Raw genomic sequence first — 20,302 nt, 5'->3', positions numbered from 1 at the left:
TTGGTGTAATTTGTTGCTTTAGATTGGTCTATCTAAACTTTTAATGCAAAAAGAAATAGTCCTAGATTGAAATATCAAGAGAAAACATATTCCTACTTAAAATCAAAAGGGAACAATAGCTCTTACTCCCACTTAAAAAAATCCAGATCCTGTTTTGTTATTTGTCCTTTAGAAATGAAAGTCTAATAAGTATAAAATAACATTTAAATGGAATACATTTACTTCTTTTATTCATTTTCAAAGCAAGTTCTCTGATGGAACATTTGCATTTCTTATTTTTTTCCCTTCCTGGCCTTTAACCAGCTTGCTATTTTCCAAATGATATTTCATTTCTGGGCTTTGTTACATGCTAATAATCTTATTCATTTCCTTGTTACCTAGATCCAATAACTTACTTTGAACCAAAGCAGTGTTTTAAGTGTTGCATCAAAACCTAATATTAAATGAAGCTATTTATTAATCTTGTCATATAATGTTATCATTTAGCTCTGTGCCACAAATTGATGCTGTTCTCTTTTTTTAAAATTTGGTCTCCTCTATTTGATAATATTCTAAATCAAGTCAAATTTGAAAGTGCACAAATAGAATTTCTATGAATTACCTTTCTAACTTGGTAATGTTAAATAACACCTGAATCCCTTCCTAAATTCTCTAAGTGAAATTAATAAAAGTATTCTTTTTTTAATTTAAATGTCGACCAGAACTAAATCTAATGGCCAAAACCTTAACAACACCACCCAGTGCTCATCACTAGTGCCCTCCTTAATACCCTTCTATTTAACCCATCCCACCACCCACCTCCCCTCAATTTATTCTCTACAGTTTAGAGTTTGTTTTCTGTGAGCACCTGGGTAGCACAGTCAGTTAGGCAGACTATTCTTGGTTTCAGCTCAGGCTGTGGAATCAAGCTCAATGTCGGCCTCTGTGCTCAGCCTGAGTCTCCTTGGGTTTCTCTTTCCCTCTCTCATGCTCTCTCTCTCAAATAAATAAATAAGTCTTTTAAAAAAGAGAGAAAGAGAAAGAGAGAGAGTCTGTTTTCTAGTTTGCCTCTCTCTTTTTTTTGTCCCTATGTTCATTTGTCTTGTTAAATTCCACATATAAGTGAAATCATACAGCATTTGTATTTCTCTGATTTATTTCACTTAGCATCATACTCTCTGGTTTCATCCATATCTATTTCATCAAGTCTTACTACTTTTAAGTTTTAATATTTCTTAAATCTGCCCATTTTCTCTCATCCTTTTTTACTATAGTCACATTTTTTTTCACCTCTCTAATTAGCCTACTTCCTTCCTCCAACTATATTTCTAAGTTGCGACTTTCTCATTCTAATTAGGTTTGGATACTGTATGAAATAAGATACAGTATATAATGTCATTCATTCTATGGCAATTGCCCTGGAATTGTTATATTTCCTTAGTTCTTTGTCTTTTACTCTTTTTTTTCTTCCACTCCCAATTTTTTTTTTTACTTTTAAATTTAAAATTATTTTTAAAAATTTTTACTATTGAAGTATAGTTGACATACAGTGTTATTTAGTTTCAGGTGTACAACACAGTGATTCAAAAGTCTGTACATTAATCAATGCTTACCACAATAAGTGTAATCACCATCTGTCACCATAAGTCATTATGATATTATTGACTATATTCCTTATGTTATGTACTTTTCATCTCTCTGACTTATTTATTTTATAACTGGAAGTTTGTACCTCTTAATCTCCTTCACTTAATTTGTCAACCCCCATCCCTTTCTTTGAGTGTGTTTGGCAACCAGGAGTTTGTTCCCTGTACTTATGATACAAATCAAAATCACAATGAGCTATGACCTCACACCAATCAGCATGGCTAATATCAAAAAGATGAAAAATAACAAGTGTCAATTAGGATGTGGAAAGAAGGGAACCTTTGTGCACTGTTGCTGGAGAATGCCAATTGGTGCAACCACCATGGAAAACAGTATGGAAGTTCCTCAAAATGTTAAAAATTAAAATATCATAAGATTCAGTAATTCCACTACTGGGTATTTATCCCCCAAAATTGTCATAAACCTTAAGCTTCAATCCCCTACTTTCTGCTCTCCCCACTCAACATTCTCTCTTTTCCTCAGGAATTACATGGAAATCCATGCCTACATTAGTTCCTATTTGGCCATTTCCCAAATAGTAATCCTCAAGGGTTTACAAAGGTCTTATAAGAGATTATGATGTTAAACTTAACAGTGGTATCTGTTTCAGTATCTACTTTTAAAAATGTTGATAAAAATTATTTTTTAAATATCCATCTAAAATGGAACATGTGAAGAGCCTGGGAGGGCAAGTGCTGTAGAATGAATAGTGAGTATCAGAAATCAGAGGGAGGTCCTCCAGATATAGTCATTGTCAGTTTTTTTTTACAACTCAGCAGAGCACTACTGGTAATCATGAAGGTAGTAATCATTACTTAAATTTATATAACCTATTTTTGGTCTTTTATTACCTAATTTATGTCCATAATTATCATTGATTAAATAAGGATAACATAAGAAAGTGCTGGAATATATATATTAACACCTATTAGTGAGTATAAACATAATAAATGTATAAATTTGCCTCAAAATGATCTCCTTCAGATTCATTAGTTCAATCTGTCTCATCAAAATTCTTTAAAAATGTATCAGTATTTCTTGTACCTCAGAAAGCAATTATAGTAAAATAAACCATACTGACTATTATATCTAATTTGTCTTTATTTGAACTGGGAATATAAACTACTAATATCTATGATATATATGTGGAGGTATACTAATAAGTAGCAACTTTTTCTCTTAGTTTATCACTTAAGAATAAAATATAGTAATTACAAAAACTTTTTGCTAAATCACTTCATTACATGCCACAGAAAAATTGGAAAGTAATTTTTAGAACTTCTGAGTTTGAAAAATCATATATTTTTTTTTTATTGGTGTTCAATTTACTAACATACAGAATAACACCCAGTGCCCGTCACCCATTCACTCCCACCCCCCGCCCTCCTCCCCTTCTACCACCACTAGTTCGTTTCCCAGAGTTAGCAGTCTTTACGTTCTGTCTCCCTTTCTGATATTTCCCACACATTTCTTCTCCCTTCCCTTATTTTCCCTTTCACTATTATTTATATTCCCCAAATGAATGAGAACATATAATGTTTGTCCTTCTCCGACTGACTTACTTCACTCAGCATAATACCCTCCAGTTCCATCCACGTTGAAGCAAATGGTGGGTCATATATTATTGTGAAATTCATCCATAACGTTTAGGAGTAATTACCTATATCAGTAGTTCCCAAAAGTATATTCCTCAGAACAGTACTTTATGGAATTTTTAAAATTAATAATGCCTTTATCGTTTGAGGAAAAAAATGGTACACATTTAGTTTAGAAAGTATACTAGAAAGTGCCAGGAAGAAACTAAAAGAGACTACCAATATTCCATCACCCCAAAATAATCATTGCCAATTCCTATTGAACATCTTCACAAATCTGTACAATTTGCAAAAGAGTACTTCAGATGTCAGATATATATATAATTTCAGGAAAAAATAGAATAATCAAGTTTATTTTTAATTAATTTTTTAAATAAATAGAAGGCATTACTGAAATTCAGATAAAAGTATAACTCCACAAGAGATAGATTTACATAAAAACTCTCTAAAAGTATGAAAAAATTATAAAAATTTTTCTGTCACTTTTGAAGCTATGTGTTTTATCACTAAACTGTCTCCTTGCAATGAAAATTAGAGTATCACATTTTTCCTTGTATGTAATCTCCACCCTTCTCTTATTTTTATTATATTTTTCTCTTAAGATCATCAAAGCTTACATTTATACTTTGTTCATTTATATTTTGTAATTATAACCCCAGTTACCTAGTCCTATATTTATTGTTTAAATAGGAATAATGAGATACTACACTACAGGTATTTAAGATGTTTATAGCAGCAATGGCCACGATAGCCAAACTGTAGAAGGAGCCTCGGTGTCCAACGAAAGATGAATGGATAAAGAAGATGTGGTTTATGTATACAATGGAATATTACTCAGCTATTAGAAATGACAAATACCCACCATTTGCTTCAACGTGGATGGAACTGGAGGGTATTATGCTGAGTGAAGTAAGCCAGTCGGAGAAGGACAAACATTATATGTTCTCATTCATTTGGGGAATATAAATAATAGTGAAAGGGAATATAAGGGAAGGGGGAAGAAATGTGTGGGAAATATCAGAAAGGGAGACAGAACGTAAAGACTGCTAACTCTGGGAAACGAACTAGGGGTGTTGGAAGGGGAGGAGGGCGGGGGGTGGGAGTGAATGGGTGACGGGCACTGGGGGTTATTCTGTATGTTAGTAAATTGAACACCAATAAAAAATAAATTAAAAAAAAAAGATTAAATGAGAATTACACAGAAATACCTTATAAATTGTAAAGTGCTAGAGAAGTATTTGTTCTAAACATTAACACTTCCCATCACTCTTTCTCTATACTCATTTTCCTAAATTCTCATCCTAAAGAAAACAATTTGCTTACTATATTTCTAGATGGTTATTTTGTCCCAAGACTGACATATAAACTGCTGCTCCTGGGATGCCTGGGTGGCTCAGCAGTTGAGAATCTGTCTTTGGCTCAGGGCACGATCCCAGAGTCAGGAATCATGTCCCACATCAGGCTCCTTGCAGGGAGCCTCCTACTCCATCTGTCTATGTCTCTGCCTCTCTCTGTATGTCTCTCATGAATAAATAAATAAAATCTTTTTAAAAATTATTAATTAATTAATTGTTGCCCCTACCTTGAATCTAAACTATCATCCAACTTTCAGTATCAAGAGTAAGTCTTTTCCGCCTCTCCAAGTTCTAAAGAACTTTCAACCTACAGGGATATCTTCTGAAGATATACTAAATATATTTATGTTTATAAATTAATATTTATATATAATATTTTAATACTAAAATATTAAATCACCAGGCAGTAAGAATTACTCTTATATTGTCCTACTGGACAGTTACTTGATATTTACACTAATAGAATTTTCATTCTCATACACTGGCTTTCAAACTAAATTGTAAGCTCTTTAAGGGCAAGATCTCAGTATTAGATTTTTGTCTCCACATGTTTTATACATACAGGTAATACCCATGCATTTTCTTCATATGCTTCCACAGACCAGGGAATATCATTGTGCAACATAGTTGGAGGCATACACAATGTTTCAAGTTAACTTAGTAGATATTTACTAAACTTTGTCTCATAGACTGCCAATATTCAAAAAATAAAATGAAATACATACACTACAATGAACATAATCTATAAATCTACAAGTTACAATGAATATCACTTAATATGTCAACATTAAGGAGTTAATTCTTAGTTTTTTACATTAAGAATCAATATTAAGAAGGTGCTTCTGGGGATGCCTGGGTGACTCAGCGGTGGGCATCTGCCTTCAGCTCAGGTTGTGATCCCAAGTCCCGGAATTGAGTCCCACATCAGGCTCTCTACAGAGAGCCTGTGTCTCTGCCTCTCTCTGTCTCTCATAAATAATAAAATAAAAAAAATAAAAAGAATATCCTCTTTATGTGGTTTATGTATACAATGGAATATTACTCAGCCATTAGAAACGACAAATACCCACCATTTGCTTCAACGTGGATGGAACTGGAGGGTATTATGCTGAGTGAAATAAGTTAATCGGAGAAGGACAAACATTATATGGTCTCATTCATTTGGGGAATATAAAAAATAATGAAAGGGAATAAAGGGGAAAAGAGAAAAATAAGTGGGAAATATCAGGAAGGGAGACAGAACATGAAAGACTCCTAACTCTGGGAAACAAACTAGGGGTGGTGGAAGGGGAGGTGAGTGGAGGGTGGGGGTGATTGGGTGACGGGCACTGAGGTGGGCACTTGACAGGATGAGCACTGGGTGTTATTCTACATGTTGACAAATTGAACACCAATAAAAAATAAATTTATAAAAAAAAATTTAAAAAAAAGAAGGTGCTTCTGTGTTTTTAATATTAAGAAGGTATTTCTTGGGATACCTGAAAATCTTTATAAACAAATATCACAGGTTTATGTGGTAGATGTAGATGGTTTAGAACACTGGCTTGTGAGCTAAGTATGTGCTAACTTGAAAATATATACTGGAAGTTGTTTTTAAAAAGAAGTCTCAGATATTAATGAGTTTAAATTTATTTTCTATTTTGCTTATCTTATAAAAATTGAGGGAAAACTTCTTTTATCAGTTCATTTAGATTTTCATGTACTTTCAGTAAATAAAAGCTTATATAATAATATTAATAATGATGATGGTTTTTCTTTGATCAAAATAAACAAAATAAGCATCATTCTACATAGGCTAACTTCCCATATTAAAATTCCACCTGAAAAGCACCATGTCAACTAATAAGACAGTATGTTTAGTTTTTATCTTTTGGATTTTCATATAACTATACAAGTTTATTATATAATAATAAGTTTATTATATAATAATAATATAATAATTATAATAATTATAATGCAAACATAGTCAATTATAGGTAGAGTAACTATGGCCCACAACAGAAGTTACATTTGGCGTTCTTGGAATATAAGGCTCCAAGTAACAGGAAGCTACGGCTTCATTGCCAAGGAGTCAAGTTTAGTTTGCTTTCTTTTTCTCTCCCTTTTCAACTAGCCAAAATACAAGTTCCACTGCAAATGCAACAACCAGCAAACACAGATGACGTCATAAATACATAATGCTGCCAAGTAGGAAACCCCACAATGACGGATAACAGAACTCCCCATAGCAACTGGACAGCATAAAATCTTGAAGCTATACAGTAAATAAAATGCATGCATCCCTTATAACTGAAATATAAATGTGTTCAGTTTTTAGTACTAACATTAACTACTTACTATTACCCAATGGGTATTTTTCTGTCTGGTGCATATTCTTAGTGAGCTAAGAAATTTTTATAAGTTTTTCACTCTGAACTTCTGTACTATATAACTGCTATCAAGGAGGTTCAGCTGTGCTTAAGTAAAACTCGCAATACTTAATTTAAAAAAATCTAAAAAACAAAAACAAAAACCTGCTAACTAAAATTACAGTCTTATAACTTGAGTGTTAAACTTTAGCAATTGAATGACATTCCTCACCAATATCAGTTGGCTTACAGACAAAATATGAAATTGACAAATATTTATAAGCATCCACAGTGGCAACAATATATGTCAGATGCTATAGGGAAAGGAAATTGAAGACAAGACCTCAACTTTGCAGGAATTTTTCCCATAGTTTGTAGAAGTCACTTATATAGGGCACTAATAAATCAAGTAATATTTCACCAGAAAATCTGATTCTTTATAGGATGCTATAAGAAACAACATTTGCCCACAATTGCTTTGAAGTCTGAACTCTCCAAAGCAAAAATTTCAGGCATTACTTATTAACAGATACAAAAAACTAGAAAAGCATCTCTTAAAGCTTAGATAAGACAGAGGTTCATGATATCTCCAAATAGGTTTGGTTTTAAATCCAAAATATTTTGCATTGATTTTTATAAAAATCTTTCCCCATCACATTCATTGCGAAATGTCAATGCTGAAAAGTGACATCACCAATTGGCAGAGTAGGAGACCCCAGCTTCCAATTCTCCACAAGGTCAACAATTAGGCAGCTGTTCATAAAAAAAAAAAAAAAAAAAAAAAAAAAAAAAAAAAACCAGTTTTGGGAGAGCTCAGGAGTCCACTTAAGAAATTTAGCAAATAAAAAATAAAATAAAATAAAATAAATTTTAAAAAATTTAAAAAAAAAGAAATTTAGCAAATACAGTAGAATAAAAAACTTGAAAATAGCCACACAAAAAGGAAAGAAAGAACAGCTTCATTTTGCCTGCTTCAATCTCCCCAGGCTGGCACTGTTCCCTGCCAAAAGGGAACTCACCAGCTAGAAAGGTTCCCCTCACTGTGATAGGATGAGCGATCAGCTTCCCTAATCCTTTCAGAGCACTGCATGAAGAATCCTTCAGTTTCACATCACCCAGACATCAGCAAAGCCAAAAAGTACAGCTATGGCTAGGAATAAGAAGCACAGGGGCTACCAATATCAGCCAGATAGTGAGAGTGACCATGGTTCCCAGGGACTTCCTCTGCAAAGGACTTCAGGAGTTTTTGCCACTGAGGAAACCAGCATAGTCACGTAGAGCTCCCCACAGATTTCATGGGTTTTCACCCCCCAGGTTGCATGTTGACAAAAGTCAGATACTGAATTCCTCTCCCCACTTTCACATTCCCTCCCTACTAGAGCTTGAGATCCACACTGACACTCCACTGTAGATTCTACTGCTGCACAATTGCAAGATCTCAGCCTAGACCCCCATGGCTGATCCCATCACCATGCAACATGCTCAGGGCTAGCTCCTCTAGCTGTGCTCCTGCATAAGTCCAGCCTGACTCCTATCACCAACCTCCACTGTAATACATATACCCAAGGCACAACCCTGCAGCCATGAGAATTCCCACTGACAGCCAAGGCCCCCACAGCTTCCAGTGCACAGCTTCCTTGACTCCTTGTTGCTTCCCTTGGCCCCTGACACTATGTGAATGTCTACAACCAGCCCCAGTCACTATACTGGAGCCTGCAGCTGGTGCCCAGAGCCAAAGGTGTGTATACCACGAGCTCTAACCACTACCACTACCACTACCTGCCCTGGTCTCTAGCCACTGGACCTGAAATTGCTGCCAAGGAACAAAAGCCTTTGCAGCCAATGCAGATTCCCCACAATGTTCGTCAAGGGCCACAGAATTGTAGATGTTATGGACTTCAGCAGGCCAAGCCATTGAAAAATCACATCCTGCAGGGCTCAGACCCACCACACATACCTGCACTTGTTATCCTAAACCAATAGTCCCCATATCACATTTCAGCGTGCCCCCCAACATAGGTAAAGATCTTTTCTTACCAAAGTCAGTCCATAAAGTCTCGTGGGGTGACTCCTTCTTCAATTGCACACTTATGCAAAGCTACTGGGATCATGAAGAAAGCAGGGAAACATGACACCACCAAAGGAACACAGTAAATTTCCAGTAAATGATGCCAAAGAAATGGAGATCCAGGAACTGCCTGATAAAATAATTCAAAGTAATTATTATAAAGATGCTCATAGAGCTACAAAAGAATACAAAAAATAAAATCAAAAAAGAAATATAAAAACAAAATGAAAAAAACATAAAAAAAGAATCAAAGAGCAATTTTGGAACTGTAAAATACAATGGCTGCACCGAGGACATCAATAAAAGCTTCAACAGGAGACTGTACCAACCTAGTAGAAGAAATAAACAATGAACTCAAAGATAGATCATTCGAAATTATCCAGTCAGATAAGCAAAAGGAAAAATTAACAAATAATGAAGAAAGCCTACAATATTATAAAATACCATTAAAGGAAACCATTTATACATCAGTGAAGTCACAAGGGAAAAAAGGGAGAGAAGGGGTAGAATGTTTATATAAAGAAATAATGTCTGAGAACTTCCCAAAACTGGGGGAAGATTTAGCCATCAAAATTCATGAAGCTAATAAGTGTCCCCACATCTCAACCCAAAACAATCTTCTCAAGTTACATTATCATGAATTTTAAATCAATCAAAGACAAAGAATGTTAAAAGCACAGGAGGAAAATCATTTCCCTCATACAAGGGAATCTTTATTAAACTATCACTGGTTTTCTCAGCAGAGAACTTGCAGGCCTAGGAGAGTGAGGTGACATATTCAAAGTTCTGAAAGATAAAAACTGCCAACCACGATACTTTACCTGGCAAAGTAAAAGGACACTAATTAGTAATATGAAAACACATAAAAATATATAATAAACTGGTAAAGGTAAGTATATAGTCAGATTCAAAATATTCTCATACTTTAATATGATGGTGTGGTAACCACTTAATTCTATGATAAAGATTAAAGAAAAAAGCATTAAATACAGCTGTAGATACAAGTAATTTGTTAGATATATAATATAAAAAGATATAAATTGTGACATCAAAAATATATGTGAGGGGAAGGAGGAAAGGGTAGAATTTTTACATACAATCTAAGTTAAGTTGCTATCATTTTAAAATATACTGCTATATATATAAGATGTTTAATGTAAGCCTCAGGATAAACATAAACGAAAACCTACAATAGATACATACAACATAAAAAGAAGGGAATCAACGTACACCACGACAGAAAATCATCAATCCACAAAGATAGAAGAGAAGAAACAAAGGACCTACAAGAGTCAGAAAACAATAAAATAGATGGCAATAGTAAGTCTTTATCTATCTCTAATTTCTTTAAATGTAAGTGAATTAAATTCTCCAATAAAAAGACATAGGGTGGGGATCCCTGGGTGGCGCAGCGGTTTGGCGCCTGCCTTTGGCCCAGGGCGCGATCCTGGAGACCCGGGATCAAATCCCACGTCGGGCTCCCGGTGCATGGAGCCTGCTTCTCCCTCTGCCTATGTCTCTGCCTCTCTCTCTCTCTCTGACTATCATAAATAAATTTTTAAAAAATTAAAAAAAAAAGACATAGGGCAACTAAATGATTAAAAAAAAAACAAGACCCAACTATATGATTCCTATAAGAGACACAATAACTTCAAGAACACACAGAGGCTCAAGGTGAAAGGACAGAAAAAGGCATGCCAAGCAAATGGAATTCAAAAAAGAGCAGGTATAGCTACATTTATATCAGACAAAACAGACTTTAAGTCAAAAAATCGAACAAGAAACTAAGAAGGTTATTATATTATGATAAAGGGGTTAATTCATCAAAAATATATAACAATTATAAATATATATGTACCCCACATCAGAGCACCTAAATATAAGCAAATACTAAAAGATCTGAAGGGAATAATAAACAAGAACATATTAATAATAGGTGACTTCAATATCCCACTTTCAACAATGAGTAGACCATGCCGACAAAATATTAATAAGGAAACACTTAAATTGTACTTTACACCAAAAAGACTTAACAGAAATATACATTCCATTCAACAACAACAGAACACATACTGTTCTCAAGTGCACAGAAACATTCACTAGACTAATCTATACATTAGGTCATAAAACAAAGCAAACTGAGAAGATCGAAATCATACCAAGAATCCTTTCCTTTTTTTTTTTTTTTTTTTTAATTTTATTTATTTATGATAGTCACAGAGAGAGAGAGAGAGAGGCAGAGACACAGGCAGAGGGAGAAGCAGGCTCCATGCACCGGGAGCCCGACGTGGGACTCGATCCCGGGTCTCCAGGATCGCGCCCTGGGCCAAAGGCAGGCGCCAAACCGCTGCGCCACCCAGGGATCCCTCAAGAATCCTTTCCAAACACAATGATTTGATACTAGAAATAAGTAACAGGAGAAAAGGTGGAAAATTCACAAATACATAAAAATTAAACTCCTGAAAAGCCAATGAGTCAAAGATAAAATCAAAGAGAAACTAGAGGGCAGCCCGGGTGGCTCAGCGGTTTAGTGTGCCTTGGGCCCAGGGCGTGATCCTGGAGATCCGGGATCGAGTCCCACGTCGGGCTCCCTGCATGGAGCCTGCTTCTCTCTGCCTATGTCTCTGCCTCTCTCTCTCTCTCTCTCTCTCTCTCTCACTGTCTCTCATGAATAAATAAAATATTAAAAACAAAAAACAAAGAGAAACTAGAAAATATCTCGAAACAAATGATATTGAAAACACAACCTACCAAAATGTATGGGATGCAGAAAAAGTAGTGCTAAGAGAAAATTTTATACCAATAAGAGCTTACATTAAAAAGAGAAAGACCTCAAATAAATAGCCCAAATTTATACCTTAGGGAACTAAAAAAACGGTGGCACATGGGTGGCTCAGATGGTTAAGCATCTGCCATCAGCTTAGGTCATGATCCCAGGGTTCTGGAATCCAGCTCTGAGTCAGGCTCCCTACTCAGCAGGGAGCCTACTTCTCCCTCTCCCTCTGCCCCTCCCTGCCACTCATACACACGCACCTGCTCTCTATCTAAAAAGAGAGAGAGTAGAAAACAACCCCCAAAAATAAAAAAATTGAAGAGCTCGTTTTGTGAAAAGATAAACAAAATTCACAAACCCATAGGTAGACTTACCAAGAAAAAAAGGAGGACTCAAATAAAACCATAAATGAAAGAGGAGATATTACAACTGATACCAGAGAAATATAAATAATCATAAGAGACTGCCATGGACAATCATACAAATAGGACAAGCTCCAAGAAATGCATAAATTCATAGAAATACACAACCTATTAAAACTGAATCATGGGGTGCCTGGGTGGCTCAATCAATTAGGCGTCTGCCTTTGGCTCAGATCATGATCCCGGGGTCCTGGGATCAAGCCCCACATCAGGCTCCCTGCTCAGCAGAAAGCTTCTTCTCCCTCTCCTGTTTCCCTTGCTTATGCTCACTCTCTCTGTGTCAAATAAATAATCTCTTTAAAAACAATAAATAAAACTGAATCATATTTTAAATATTTTATTTATTTATTCATGGGAGACACAGAGAGAGAGACAGAGACATAGGCAGAGGGAGAAGCAGGCTCCCCACGGGGAGCCCAATGTGGGACTTGATCCCAGGACCCTTGGATCATGCCCTGAGCCAAAGGCAGACGCTCAACCGCTGAGCCACCGAGGTGTCCCAATAAAACTGAATCATGACTAGAAAATCATAACATATCAATTCCTAGCAAGAATATTGACTCAATAATCAAAAATCTCCCAGTAAAGAAAAAGTCCAGGACCAGATGGCTTCACTAGTGAATTCTATTAAACATTTAAATAATTTATCCTAATCCTGTCAAAGTCTTCCAAAAATCTGAAGAGGAGAGAACATTCCCAAATAGATTTTACAACGCCAGAACTTTTTTAATACCAAAGCCAGAATAGGATACCACAAGAAAACTACAGGCCAGTATCATTGCTGAATACACATGCAAAAATTCCTAACAAAATACTAGCAAATGAATTCAAAAGCACATTAAGAGGACCATACACCATAATCAAGTGGGATTTATCCCTAGAATGCAAAGATGGTTATGTGAAAAACAATCAATATGATAAAACACATTAATGTGCTAGAGGAAAAAAATCGCATGATCATTTTAATAGATGCAGACAAAAAGCACTGAACAAAATTCAAAATTCTTTCATAATAAAAACTCTCAACAAGTAGGCTAAAGAATATACCTCACATAATAATGGCCATACCTGACAAACCTACAGATAACATCATACTGAGCAGTGAAAGATTGAAAACATTCCCACTGATCCGGGATCAAGTCCCACGTCTAGCTTCCTGCGTGGAGCCTGCTTCTCCCTCTGCCTATGTCTCTGCCTCTCTCTCTCTGTCTGTGTCTCTCATGAATAAATAAATAAATCTTAAAAAAAAAAAAAGAAAACATTCCCACTAAAATGAGGAACAAGACAAGGGTGTCCACTCTCACACTGCTATTCAACAAAGTACTGACATTTCCTTGACGTCAGAATTGTCAATGATTTTTTGGATATGACACCAAAGGGATAAATGACAAAAGCAAAAAATTACAAGTGATACCACATCAAACTAAAAAGCTTCTATACAGCAAAACAACCAACAAAATAAAAAGGCAACCTGAAAAATGAAAGTATTTGCAAACCACACATCTGATAAGGTTAATTTCCAAATTATGTAAGGAATAATATAACTCTGTAGCAAAAAACCCAAAACTTTTAAATGGGCAAATAATTTGAATTTTTCTAAAGAAGATGTATAAATGGCCACCAAGTACATGAAAAGGTGCTCAGTATCACTAATCATCAGGGAAATGCAAAGCAAAAGTACAGTGAGATACCACCTCACATCTGTAAGAATGGCTATCATCAAAATATCAGAAATAAATACTGGAGATGTGGTGGGACAGGAACCTACTGCACTATCAGTGGGAATGTAACTTGGTACAGGCACCATAGAAAACAATATGGAGGTTCCTTTAAAAATTAAAAATAGAACTATTATAGGATCCATCAATTCCACTTCTGGGTATATATCCAAAAGAAATGAAATTACTATCTTGAAGAGATATCTGCCCTCCTATATTCACTGCAGCATTATTCATAATAGCCAATACACAGAAAGAACCTAAATGTCCAGTGATAGATGAATGAATAAAGAAAATGTAGTGTGTGTATATAATTCAGCTATAAAAATGGAGGAGATTCTGCCTTTTGTGACAACATAGACGGACCTCGAGGGCATTATGCTAAGTGAAATAAGTCAAAGAAAGACAAATACTGTATGATCTCATTCATATGTGGAATCTAAAAATGTCAAACTCACAGAAACAGGAGATTGATAATTAACAGGGCTAGAAGTTTGAGGAAATGAGAAGATACTAGTCAAAGGGCACAAACTTTGAATTCTAAAATGAGTAAGTTCTAGGGATCTAATGTACAGCATGGTGATTCTAGTTAACAATATGTAATGTATACTTGAAAGTTGCTAGGAGAATAAATCTTAAATGTTTTTTCTTCATAACAGTAACAAAATGGAAATTACATGAGGTGAAAGATGTATTAATTAATCTTATTATGGTAAGCACTTTGCAATATATACATGCATCAAATCATTACATTGTACACCTTAAACTTACACAATGTTATATGTCACTTAATATTCCATAAAGGGGGAAAAATGATTTTTAACACTGTCTAGTCGAAGAAATCTATAGGTCTCAAAATCTTGCAGTGTTTTATCAACAAATAAATTTTAAAACTTGTTCTTTTATATGCTTCGTGTCCCACCTGAAAAACCATGAGGGACCAAATAAAAGGTTCTTTCCATTCACATTTTATTAGCATTTGAAAAACTTTACCTACTTGTAATGGTCCGACAACAAGCTCACTCACTGGCTATGTCTTCTACAATTAAACTTAAAAAATTCATTGACCATACCAAGATTAAGGTTTACTGTGTGTGTGTGTGTGTGTATAACTCATTATTCATAATATCTTTCAAATATTTCCATACTTATTTTAATTGGTAATGACATATCAAAATCAGCCCTAATTTCATTGAACTGGGTTTTAAAAAGTGTAACTCCTGGATTTAATTTGTTATCCATGGCAAGAGGGTTTATTAAATAAACTGCTTAATCTGGAACTATTAACAAAAACTATTAACAGAATATTTTATACAGCAACATTGTCTCATATAGGGCATCTGGGTGGCTCTGTCAGTTAAGTGTACAACTCTTGATTTCAGCTCAGATCTCAATCTCAGGATCATGAGTTTAAGCCCCAGGTTGGGCTCCACATCAGATGTGTGGCCTACTTAAAAAAAAAGTCACATGTGAAAACAACATATATGAAAAAAATCCACAATTATATGATTTAGTTTGATTTTGATTAATATATCCCTACTTTCTGGGGTTTAAAGGAACATTAAATCAGTCCAACAGTTTTATACTTTAAAAATTAAAGTAAAATAAAAAAAAAAAAATTAAAGTAAAATAAAATTTACTCTAGGTGGCGTACTTCTATAAGCTTGCTGGAGGAAAAAAGTATTGAAAATCAAGCTTTTTCATTTCTGATCAATGACTGTTAAAAATATGAATCCCAATATTAGTTCACGAACATCTGAGATCTGTCAATAGAAAATTAAGTGCAAATTTAAAGTTACTAAGCTAAATTAGGATAGATTAACAAAAAATACTCCATTATGATTCTCTTTAGACTATTAAATTCTTCCTTGTGGAAATATCTTTAAAAAAATCTCATGCAGAAAACTGAAATATTGAGTAGTACCCTGTAAAATGAAAAAAATACTCAATTATTTTTACATCTTTATTTTTTAAACTCTCATTCTAATATTCCCAAGACTGCATTTATGCAAGCACCAGTGTTCTGACTCCTGGGTGCCACTTATGATACAATCACATATTTGGTATAATGTCTATTTCCTGACTGCTGTTAGTTCCTTTAAATCATCATGCTATTTGAAGTTCTTTGTAGGAAGGCAATTTTTATAGTTTTTCTTCAGGCATTTTTATCTGGAACCTCCCAACTCTGAGTACCCTCACAAGAATTATGGTAATTTTTCCCCACACTTTTTTGGTCAGATTGGGGGGCGAGGGTTACATTGAGAAATTATCAACCAAAGGACTGTGTTTTCCCTGGTTCTCTCTGTCATATGAAGTATGACACATAAAACATATAGTGAAATTAAATCCAAAATAAATTGTCATTTGAGTCCAATTCTTAACATTACTGCCTATAGTTAACAATCTGGAGAGCTTCAAACTGATTTTAAGTTGATATATTATGGTAGACGTTGTTACCTAGATTTTTAAAGAGCTTTTTTTTTTGATAAATCTTAATGTTTTTGGTCATTAACCTGATACAATCACATATTCAAATCATTTTTACCCATGTTTTCACCTAATATTTAGGTTGCCTATAAAATAATTGAACTCACAAAGGATATCTTAGTAATATATCTCTCAAATTACTTAGGTATAAACTCATATTTCTTCAAAGTTAGTGTCCATTCTCTACTTGGAAAAGTTCAGTATTACTTGGACATCTGCAAGTAGATATTTCCCCATCAGTGACTTATTTGGTAAATTAGTCTCCAAGTTGTTTTGGGGCAGCAGTTTGTTGGTAGACCTAGGACCTAAAGACCTAAAAAGGAGTTGTATGTTCTCATAATGCTTGTTTTCTTACATCAACAATAGACATGCAATTGACCCCACTGGAATTCACTCATTTGCAGCTGAAATGGTTTGCTGTGATATGGTTCTAATATAACTTTTTTTTTTTAAGATTTGTATTTATTTATTTGAAAAAGAGAGAGAGAAAGCGCACAAGCAGGGAGAGAGAGAGAAGCAAGCTCCCCATTGAGCAGGAGCCAGACGTGGGGCAAGGTTCCATCCCAAGGTCCTGGGATCATGGCCAGAGCCAAAGGCAGATGCTTAACCAACTAAGCCACCCAGGTGCCCCCTAATTTAATTTTTAAGCATCAAAATCTTTCTATTAATCAGAATTTTAAGAAACAATGAATGTAGAACAACAGAGGACTTATTATTATTTTCTACTATACCCACTGTCATATATATTCAAGCCATCTACACCCTCATTATGGTTATTACAATTGAGTGCAAAAAATACAAATACACCATGTATACATAGAAAGAGAGAAAGGCATATATATGAACATCTGTGTATGTGTGTGAATACATAGAATTTCTCTTTTTAAAGACCACTGACCCACTTCCATCTCCTTTCACTTAAAAGTCTAAAAAAAAAAAAAAAAAAACAACAACTACTGAGGGTAACTAATACAAATCAAATAAATTCAGTTTGAGTGCCAAGAAAAAATAATAGCGATATTTCTACATATGTACTAATTTTAAAATTACAAAGGGAAAAAACATTCAACGTATAAAACAAATGTATACATGTTTTTTTTTTTTTTATTTTGGCATCAAGGGGAAATAGGGTTGCAAAAAAAAAAATGAAATGGGGAAAAAGGGGAGGAAGCAAAGGAGAGGATAACACAAAGAACACCATACACAAATATAACACAAGAAACAAAGGAAATAACACAATCTCCACAGAATCACTTGCTTCTTCCAATCAGTCTTCCAACAATCAAGTCAACCGTAGAAAAATGGTTTTCAAGTTTTAGTGGGCTTCAGGAATACCTGATGGGTTTGTTAAAACACAAATTGCCGGACTGTGTCCTGAGTTTTCTTATATAGTAGATTGGGATTAAGCTCAATAATTTGCATTTCTAACAAGTCCAGAAATACTTTGAGAACCATTAACAAAAATTTTCAACAGTCCATTAGTCACTTTTGGCCAGTTGCAATATCCTTACATTTGGGAAATTTCTACAGTTTATTGAGAATATCTCATTTATATTGTTAAGCATTGCATTTTTAAAATTATTTATGACATATATACAATCTCATTGGCAGCCTTGTAATATTGTTCATTTAACATGCTGATTAGATTTTTGGGTAACTTTCTGATTATAATTTATTTTGCCACAAAACAAAGTGAAACTAAACTACTTCTGGAAGATTTGTTAAATAAATTATGTCAAGATGTGCATAGTAATTTTTTTTTATTAAAAGAATTATGTACTATGCACAGGTATCATGCTATAACCTAGAAAGAAAGAAATGGACAGATATAGGCATGGTCTCTGACCTCCTGTAATTAGAGAATCTACTGAGGGAAACAATTATTTAAAAATATAATTAAGGTGATAAATGCTCCAAATGAAAGTATATGATAATATAAAAGTATACAACAAACTTTTCCTGAGTAGCTAAACGTTTGCTATTTCCAAGTTGCTCCACATAATCATCAGCATACAAAATTATGGGTATGTATCTAGTCATTCTGTGTTGGGGGTGTTATCATTAAAGCTTCAATCTGCACATCCTTATTAATAGCAAATGATGTTGAACATCTTTTCATGTCCTTATTTGCCATCCCTATGGCCTCCTTAAGTGCCTGAGTCTTTTGCCCATTCTTTTTTGCTATTGAATTTTCATAGTTCTTTATTCTGAACAAAAGTCTTTTATTGAATAGATAACTGCAAGTATTTTCTGTCTATGGCTTGTCTTTTCATCTCTTTTAACAGGTCATTCTCAGAACAAGGTTTTGTTGTTTGACAAAGATTGATTGATTCATTTATAAAGGATTACACTTTTGCTGTCCCTTGAAGAATTCTGGCCTAATCCTAGGTCAAAGAAATTTTTTCCTGTTTTTTTTTTCCTAAAAGCATTGTAGTTTTACATGTAACATCTAGATCCATGACCCATTTTGAGTTAACTGTTTTATAAGGTGAGAGGTCTAGTTTGAGGGCCTTTTCTGCTATGAATGTCTGATTTTTTCAACTTCAATTGTCCCAGCCCAATTCCACCATTGAATTGCTTATGCATCTCTCTCAAAAATTAGTTTGTCATACTGGTGTGGGTCAATTCTGGATTCTGTTCTGTTCCACTACTCTATCATGCGTCTATCATTCTGACAAAACCACACAGTAACAATACCACACTGTCTTGATTACTATACCTACATATGGCAATATCTGGTAGTCGGATTTCTTCCCACTTTATTTTCATTTGTTAAGTTGTTTAGACTATTTTAGTTCCTTTGCTTTTCATATATTTTTATAAAGCTCTATCTACAAAGCATCTGTGATTTTGATACTAATTGTACCAAACCTATAGTCCATATGGGGGACAACTAACATCTTTACTATATTGTCTCCCAATCCATGAACATGGTATGTCTCTCCACTTATTTAGCTCTTTGATTTCATTAGCATTTGTAGTTTTCAGCAAACATATCCTGTATATTTTAAATTTTTATATTTAATATTTTGAGCAATTATAAATATTGTTTATTCCTAACATATAGAAACATGATTGAATTTTGTTGACCTTGTATTGATCTTATAAAACTCATTTATTAGTTCAGGATGTTTTTGGAGATTTCCTGGGATTTTTCTATGTAGATCATCAGCTTATCTGTAAATATAGACAGCTTTACTTCTTTCCAATCTGTATGCCTTTTGTTCCTTTTTCTCTTCTTACTGCATCAGCAAAGATATCAAGTACTATGTTGAATAGAAGTGATAAGAATACACATCCTTGCCTCATTCCAATCTTAGGAAAATAGCATTTATTCTTTCATCAAGATGATGCTAGATATGTTTTACAGGTCTTTAAAAAATCAGATCAAGGAAGTTTCCTTCTATAGCTAAATTAGTTTTTTAAATCATAAACGGGTGTTGAATTCTGCAAATAATTTTGTACATCAATTGATATGATCATATGGTTGTGCTAACAATTCAGGGCTTTCTTTGGTAGCTGATTACCAGATTGAGGTACGTCCATACAATGGAACATTATTTAGCAATAAAAAGGAACAAACTATCAACACAGCAACAACAGTTATGATCTAAATGGCAAATATGCTGAGTGAAAAGCCAGTCTCAAAGGGTTACAAGTTGTCTGATCCTATTGATGTAACACTCTTAAAGTTACATTACAGTGATAGAGAAAAGATCAGTGGATGCTGGTCATTAGGGTTAGATGAAGGTATAACTAGTAAGTAGCAAGAATGAAGTTTGTGATGTTAGGTTCTATATTATGCTTATGGTGATAGTAACATGAATCCAAATATATAACGTTTTATAAACAAAAAAATGAGCATGCAAAAATTGTGAAAACCAAATAAGGCCAGTAACTCAGTTAATAG

At 34.3% G+C, this 20,302-nt stretch overlaps 1 protein-coding gene and 1 long non-coding RNA gene across 18 annotated transcripts in view; both read right to left on the bottom strand.

The window, feature by feature from the left end:
* The window catches only part of EMC2 (ER membrane protein complex subunit 2), a 176,774-nt gene that overhangs the window by 107,007 nt on the left and 49,465 nt on the right, over positions 1-20,302 (bottom strand). For 15 of the 16 annotated variants that reach the window (XR_012006674.1, XR_012006676.1, XR_012006669.1 and 12 more), the window contains one exon: positions 8,962-9,122. Coding sequence is in view for 4 of the 16 variants with exons in the window: in XM_072774238.1 (XP_072630339.1) it covers positions 8,967-9,122 (156 nt within the window). In the remaining 12 variants the exon portion in view is untranslated. Of the gene's footprint in view, positions 1-6,552; positions 7,678-8,961; positions 9,123-20,302 lie in introns of those variants that run through there. The other variant, XM_072774235.1, reaches the window with a different exon arrangement.
* LOC140603713 (uncharacterized) lies at positions 9,676-16,691 on the bottom strand. Of its 2 annotated transcripts, none has more exons than XR_012006679.1 (2): positions 16,500-16,691; positions 9,676-9,813 (listed from the first exon to the last, which is right to left on the bottom strand). It is a non-coding gene; the product is annotated as an uncharacterized lncRNA (long non-coding RNA). The 2 variants fall into 2 exon arrangements; XR_012006678.1 differs by having other exon boundaries at positions 16,534-16,691.

The sequence above is a fragment of the Canis lupus genome, chromosome 14 (genome assembly GCF_048164855.1).
Source record: "Canis lupus baileyi chromosome 14, mCanLup2.hap1, whole genome shotgun sequence".
Taxonomy (NCBI): Eukaryota; Metazoa; Chordata; class Mammalia; order Carnivora; family Canidae; genus Canis; species Canis lupus.
Note: the sequence above shows the minus strand (reverse complement) of the source record. Positions and strands in the feature narration are given on the sequence as shown.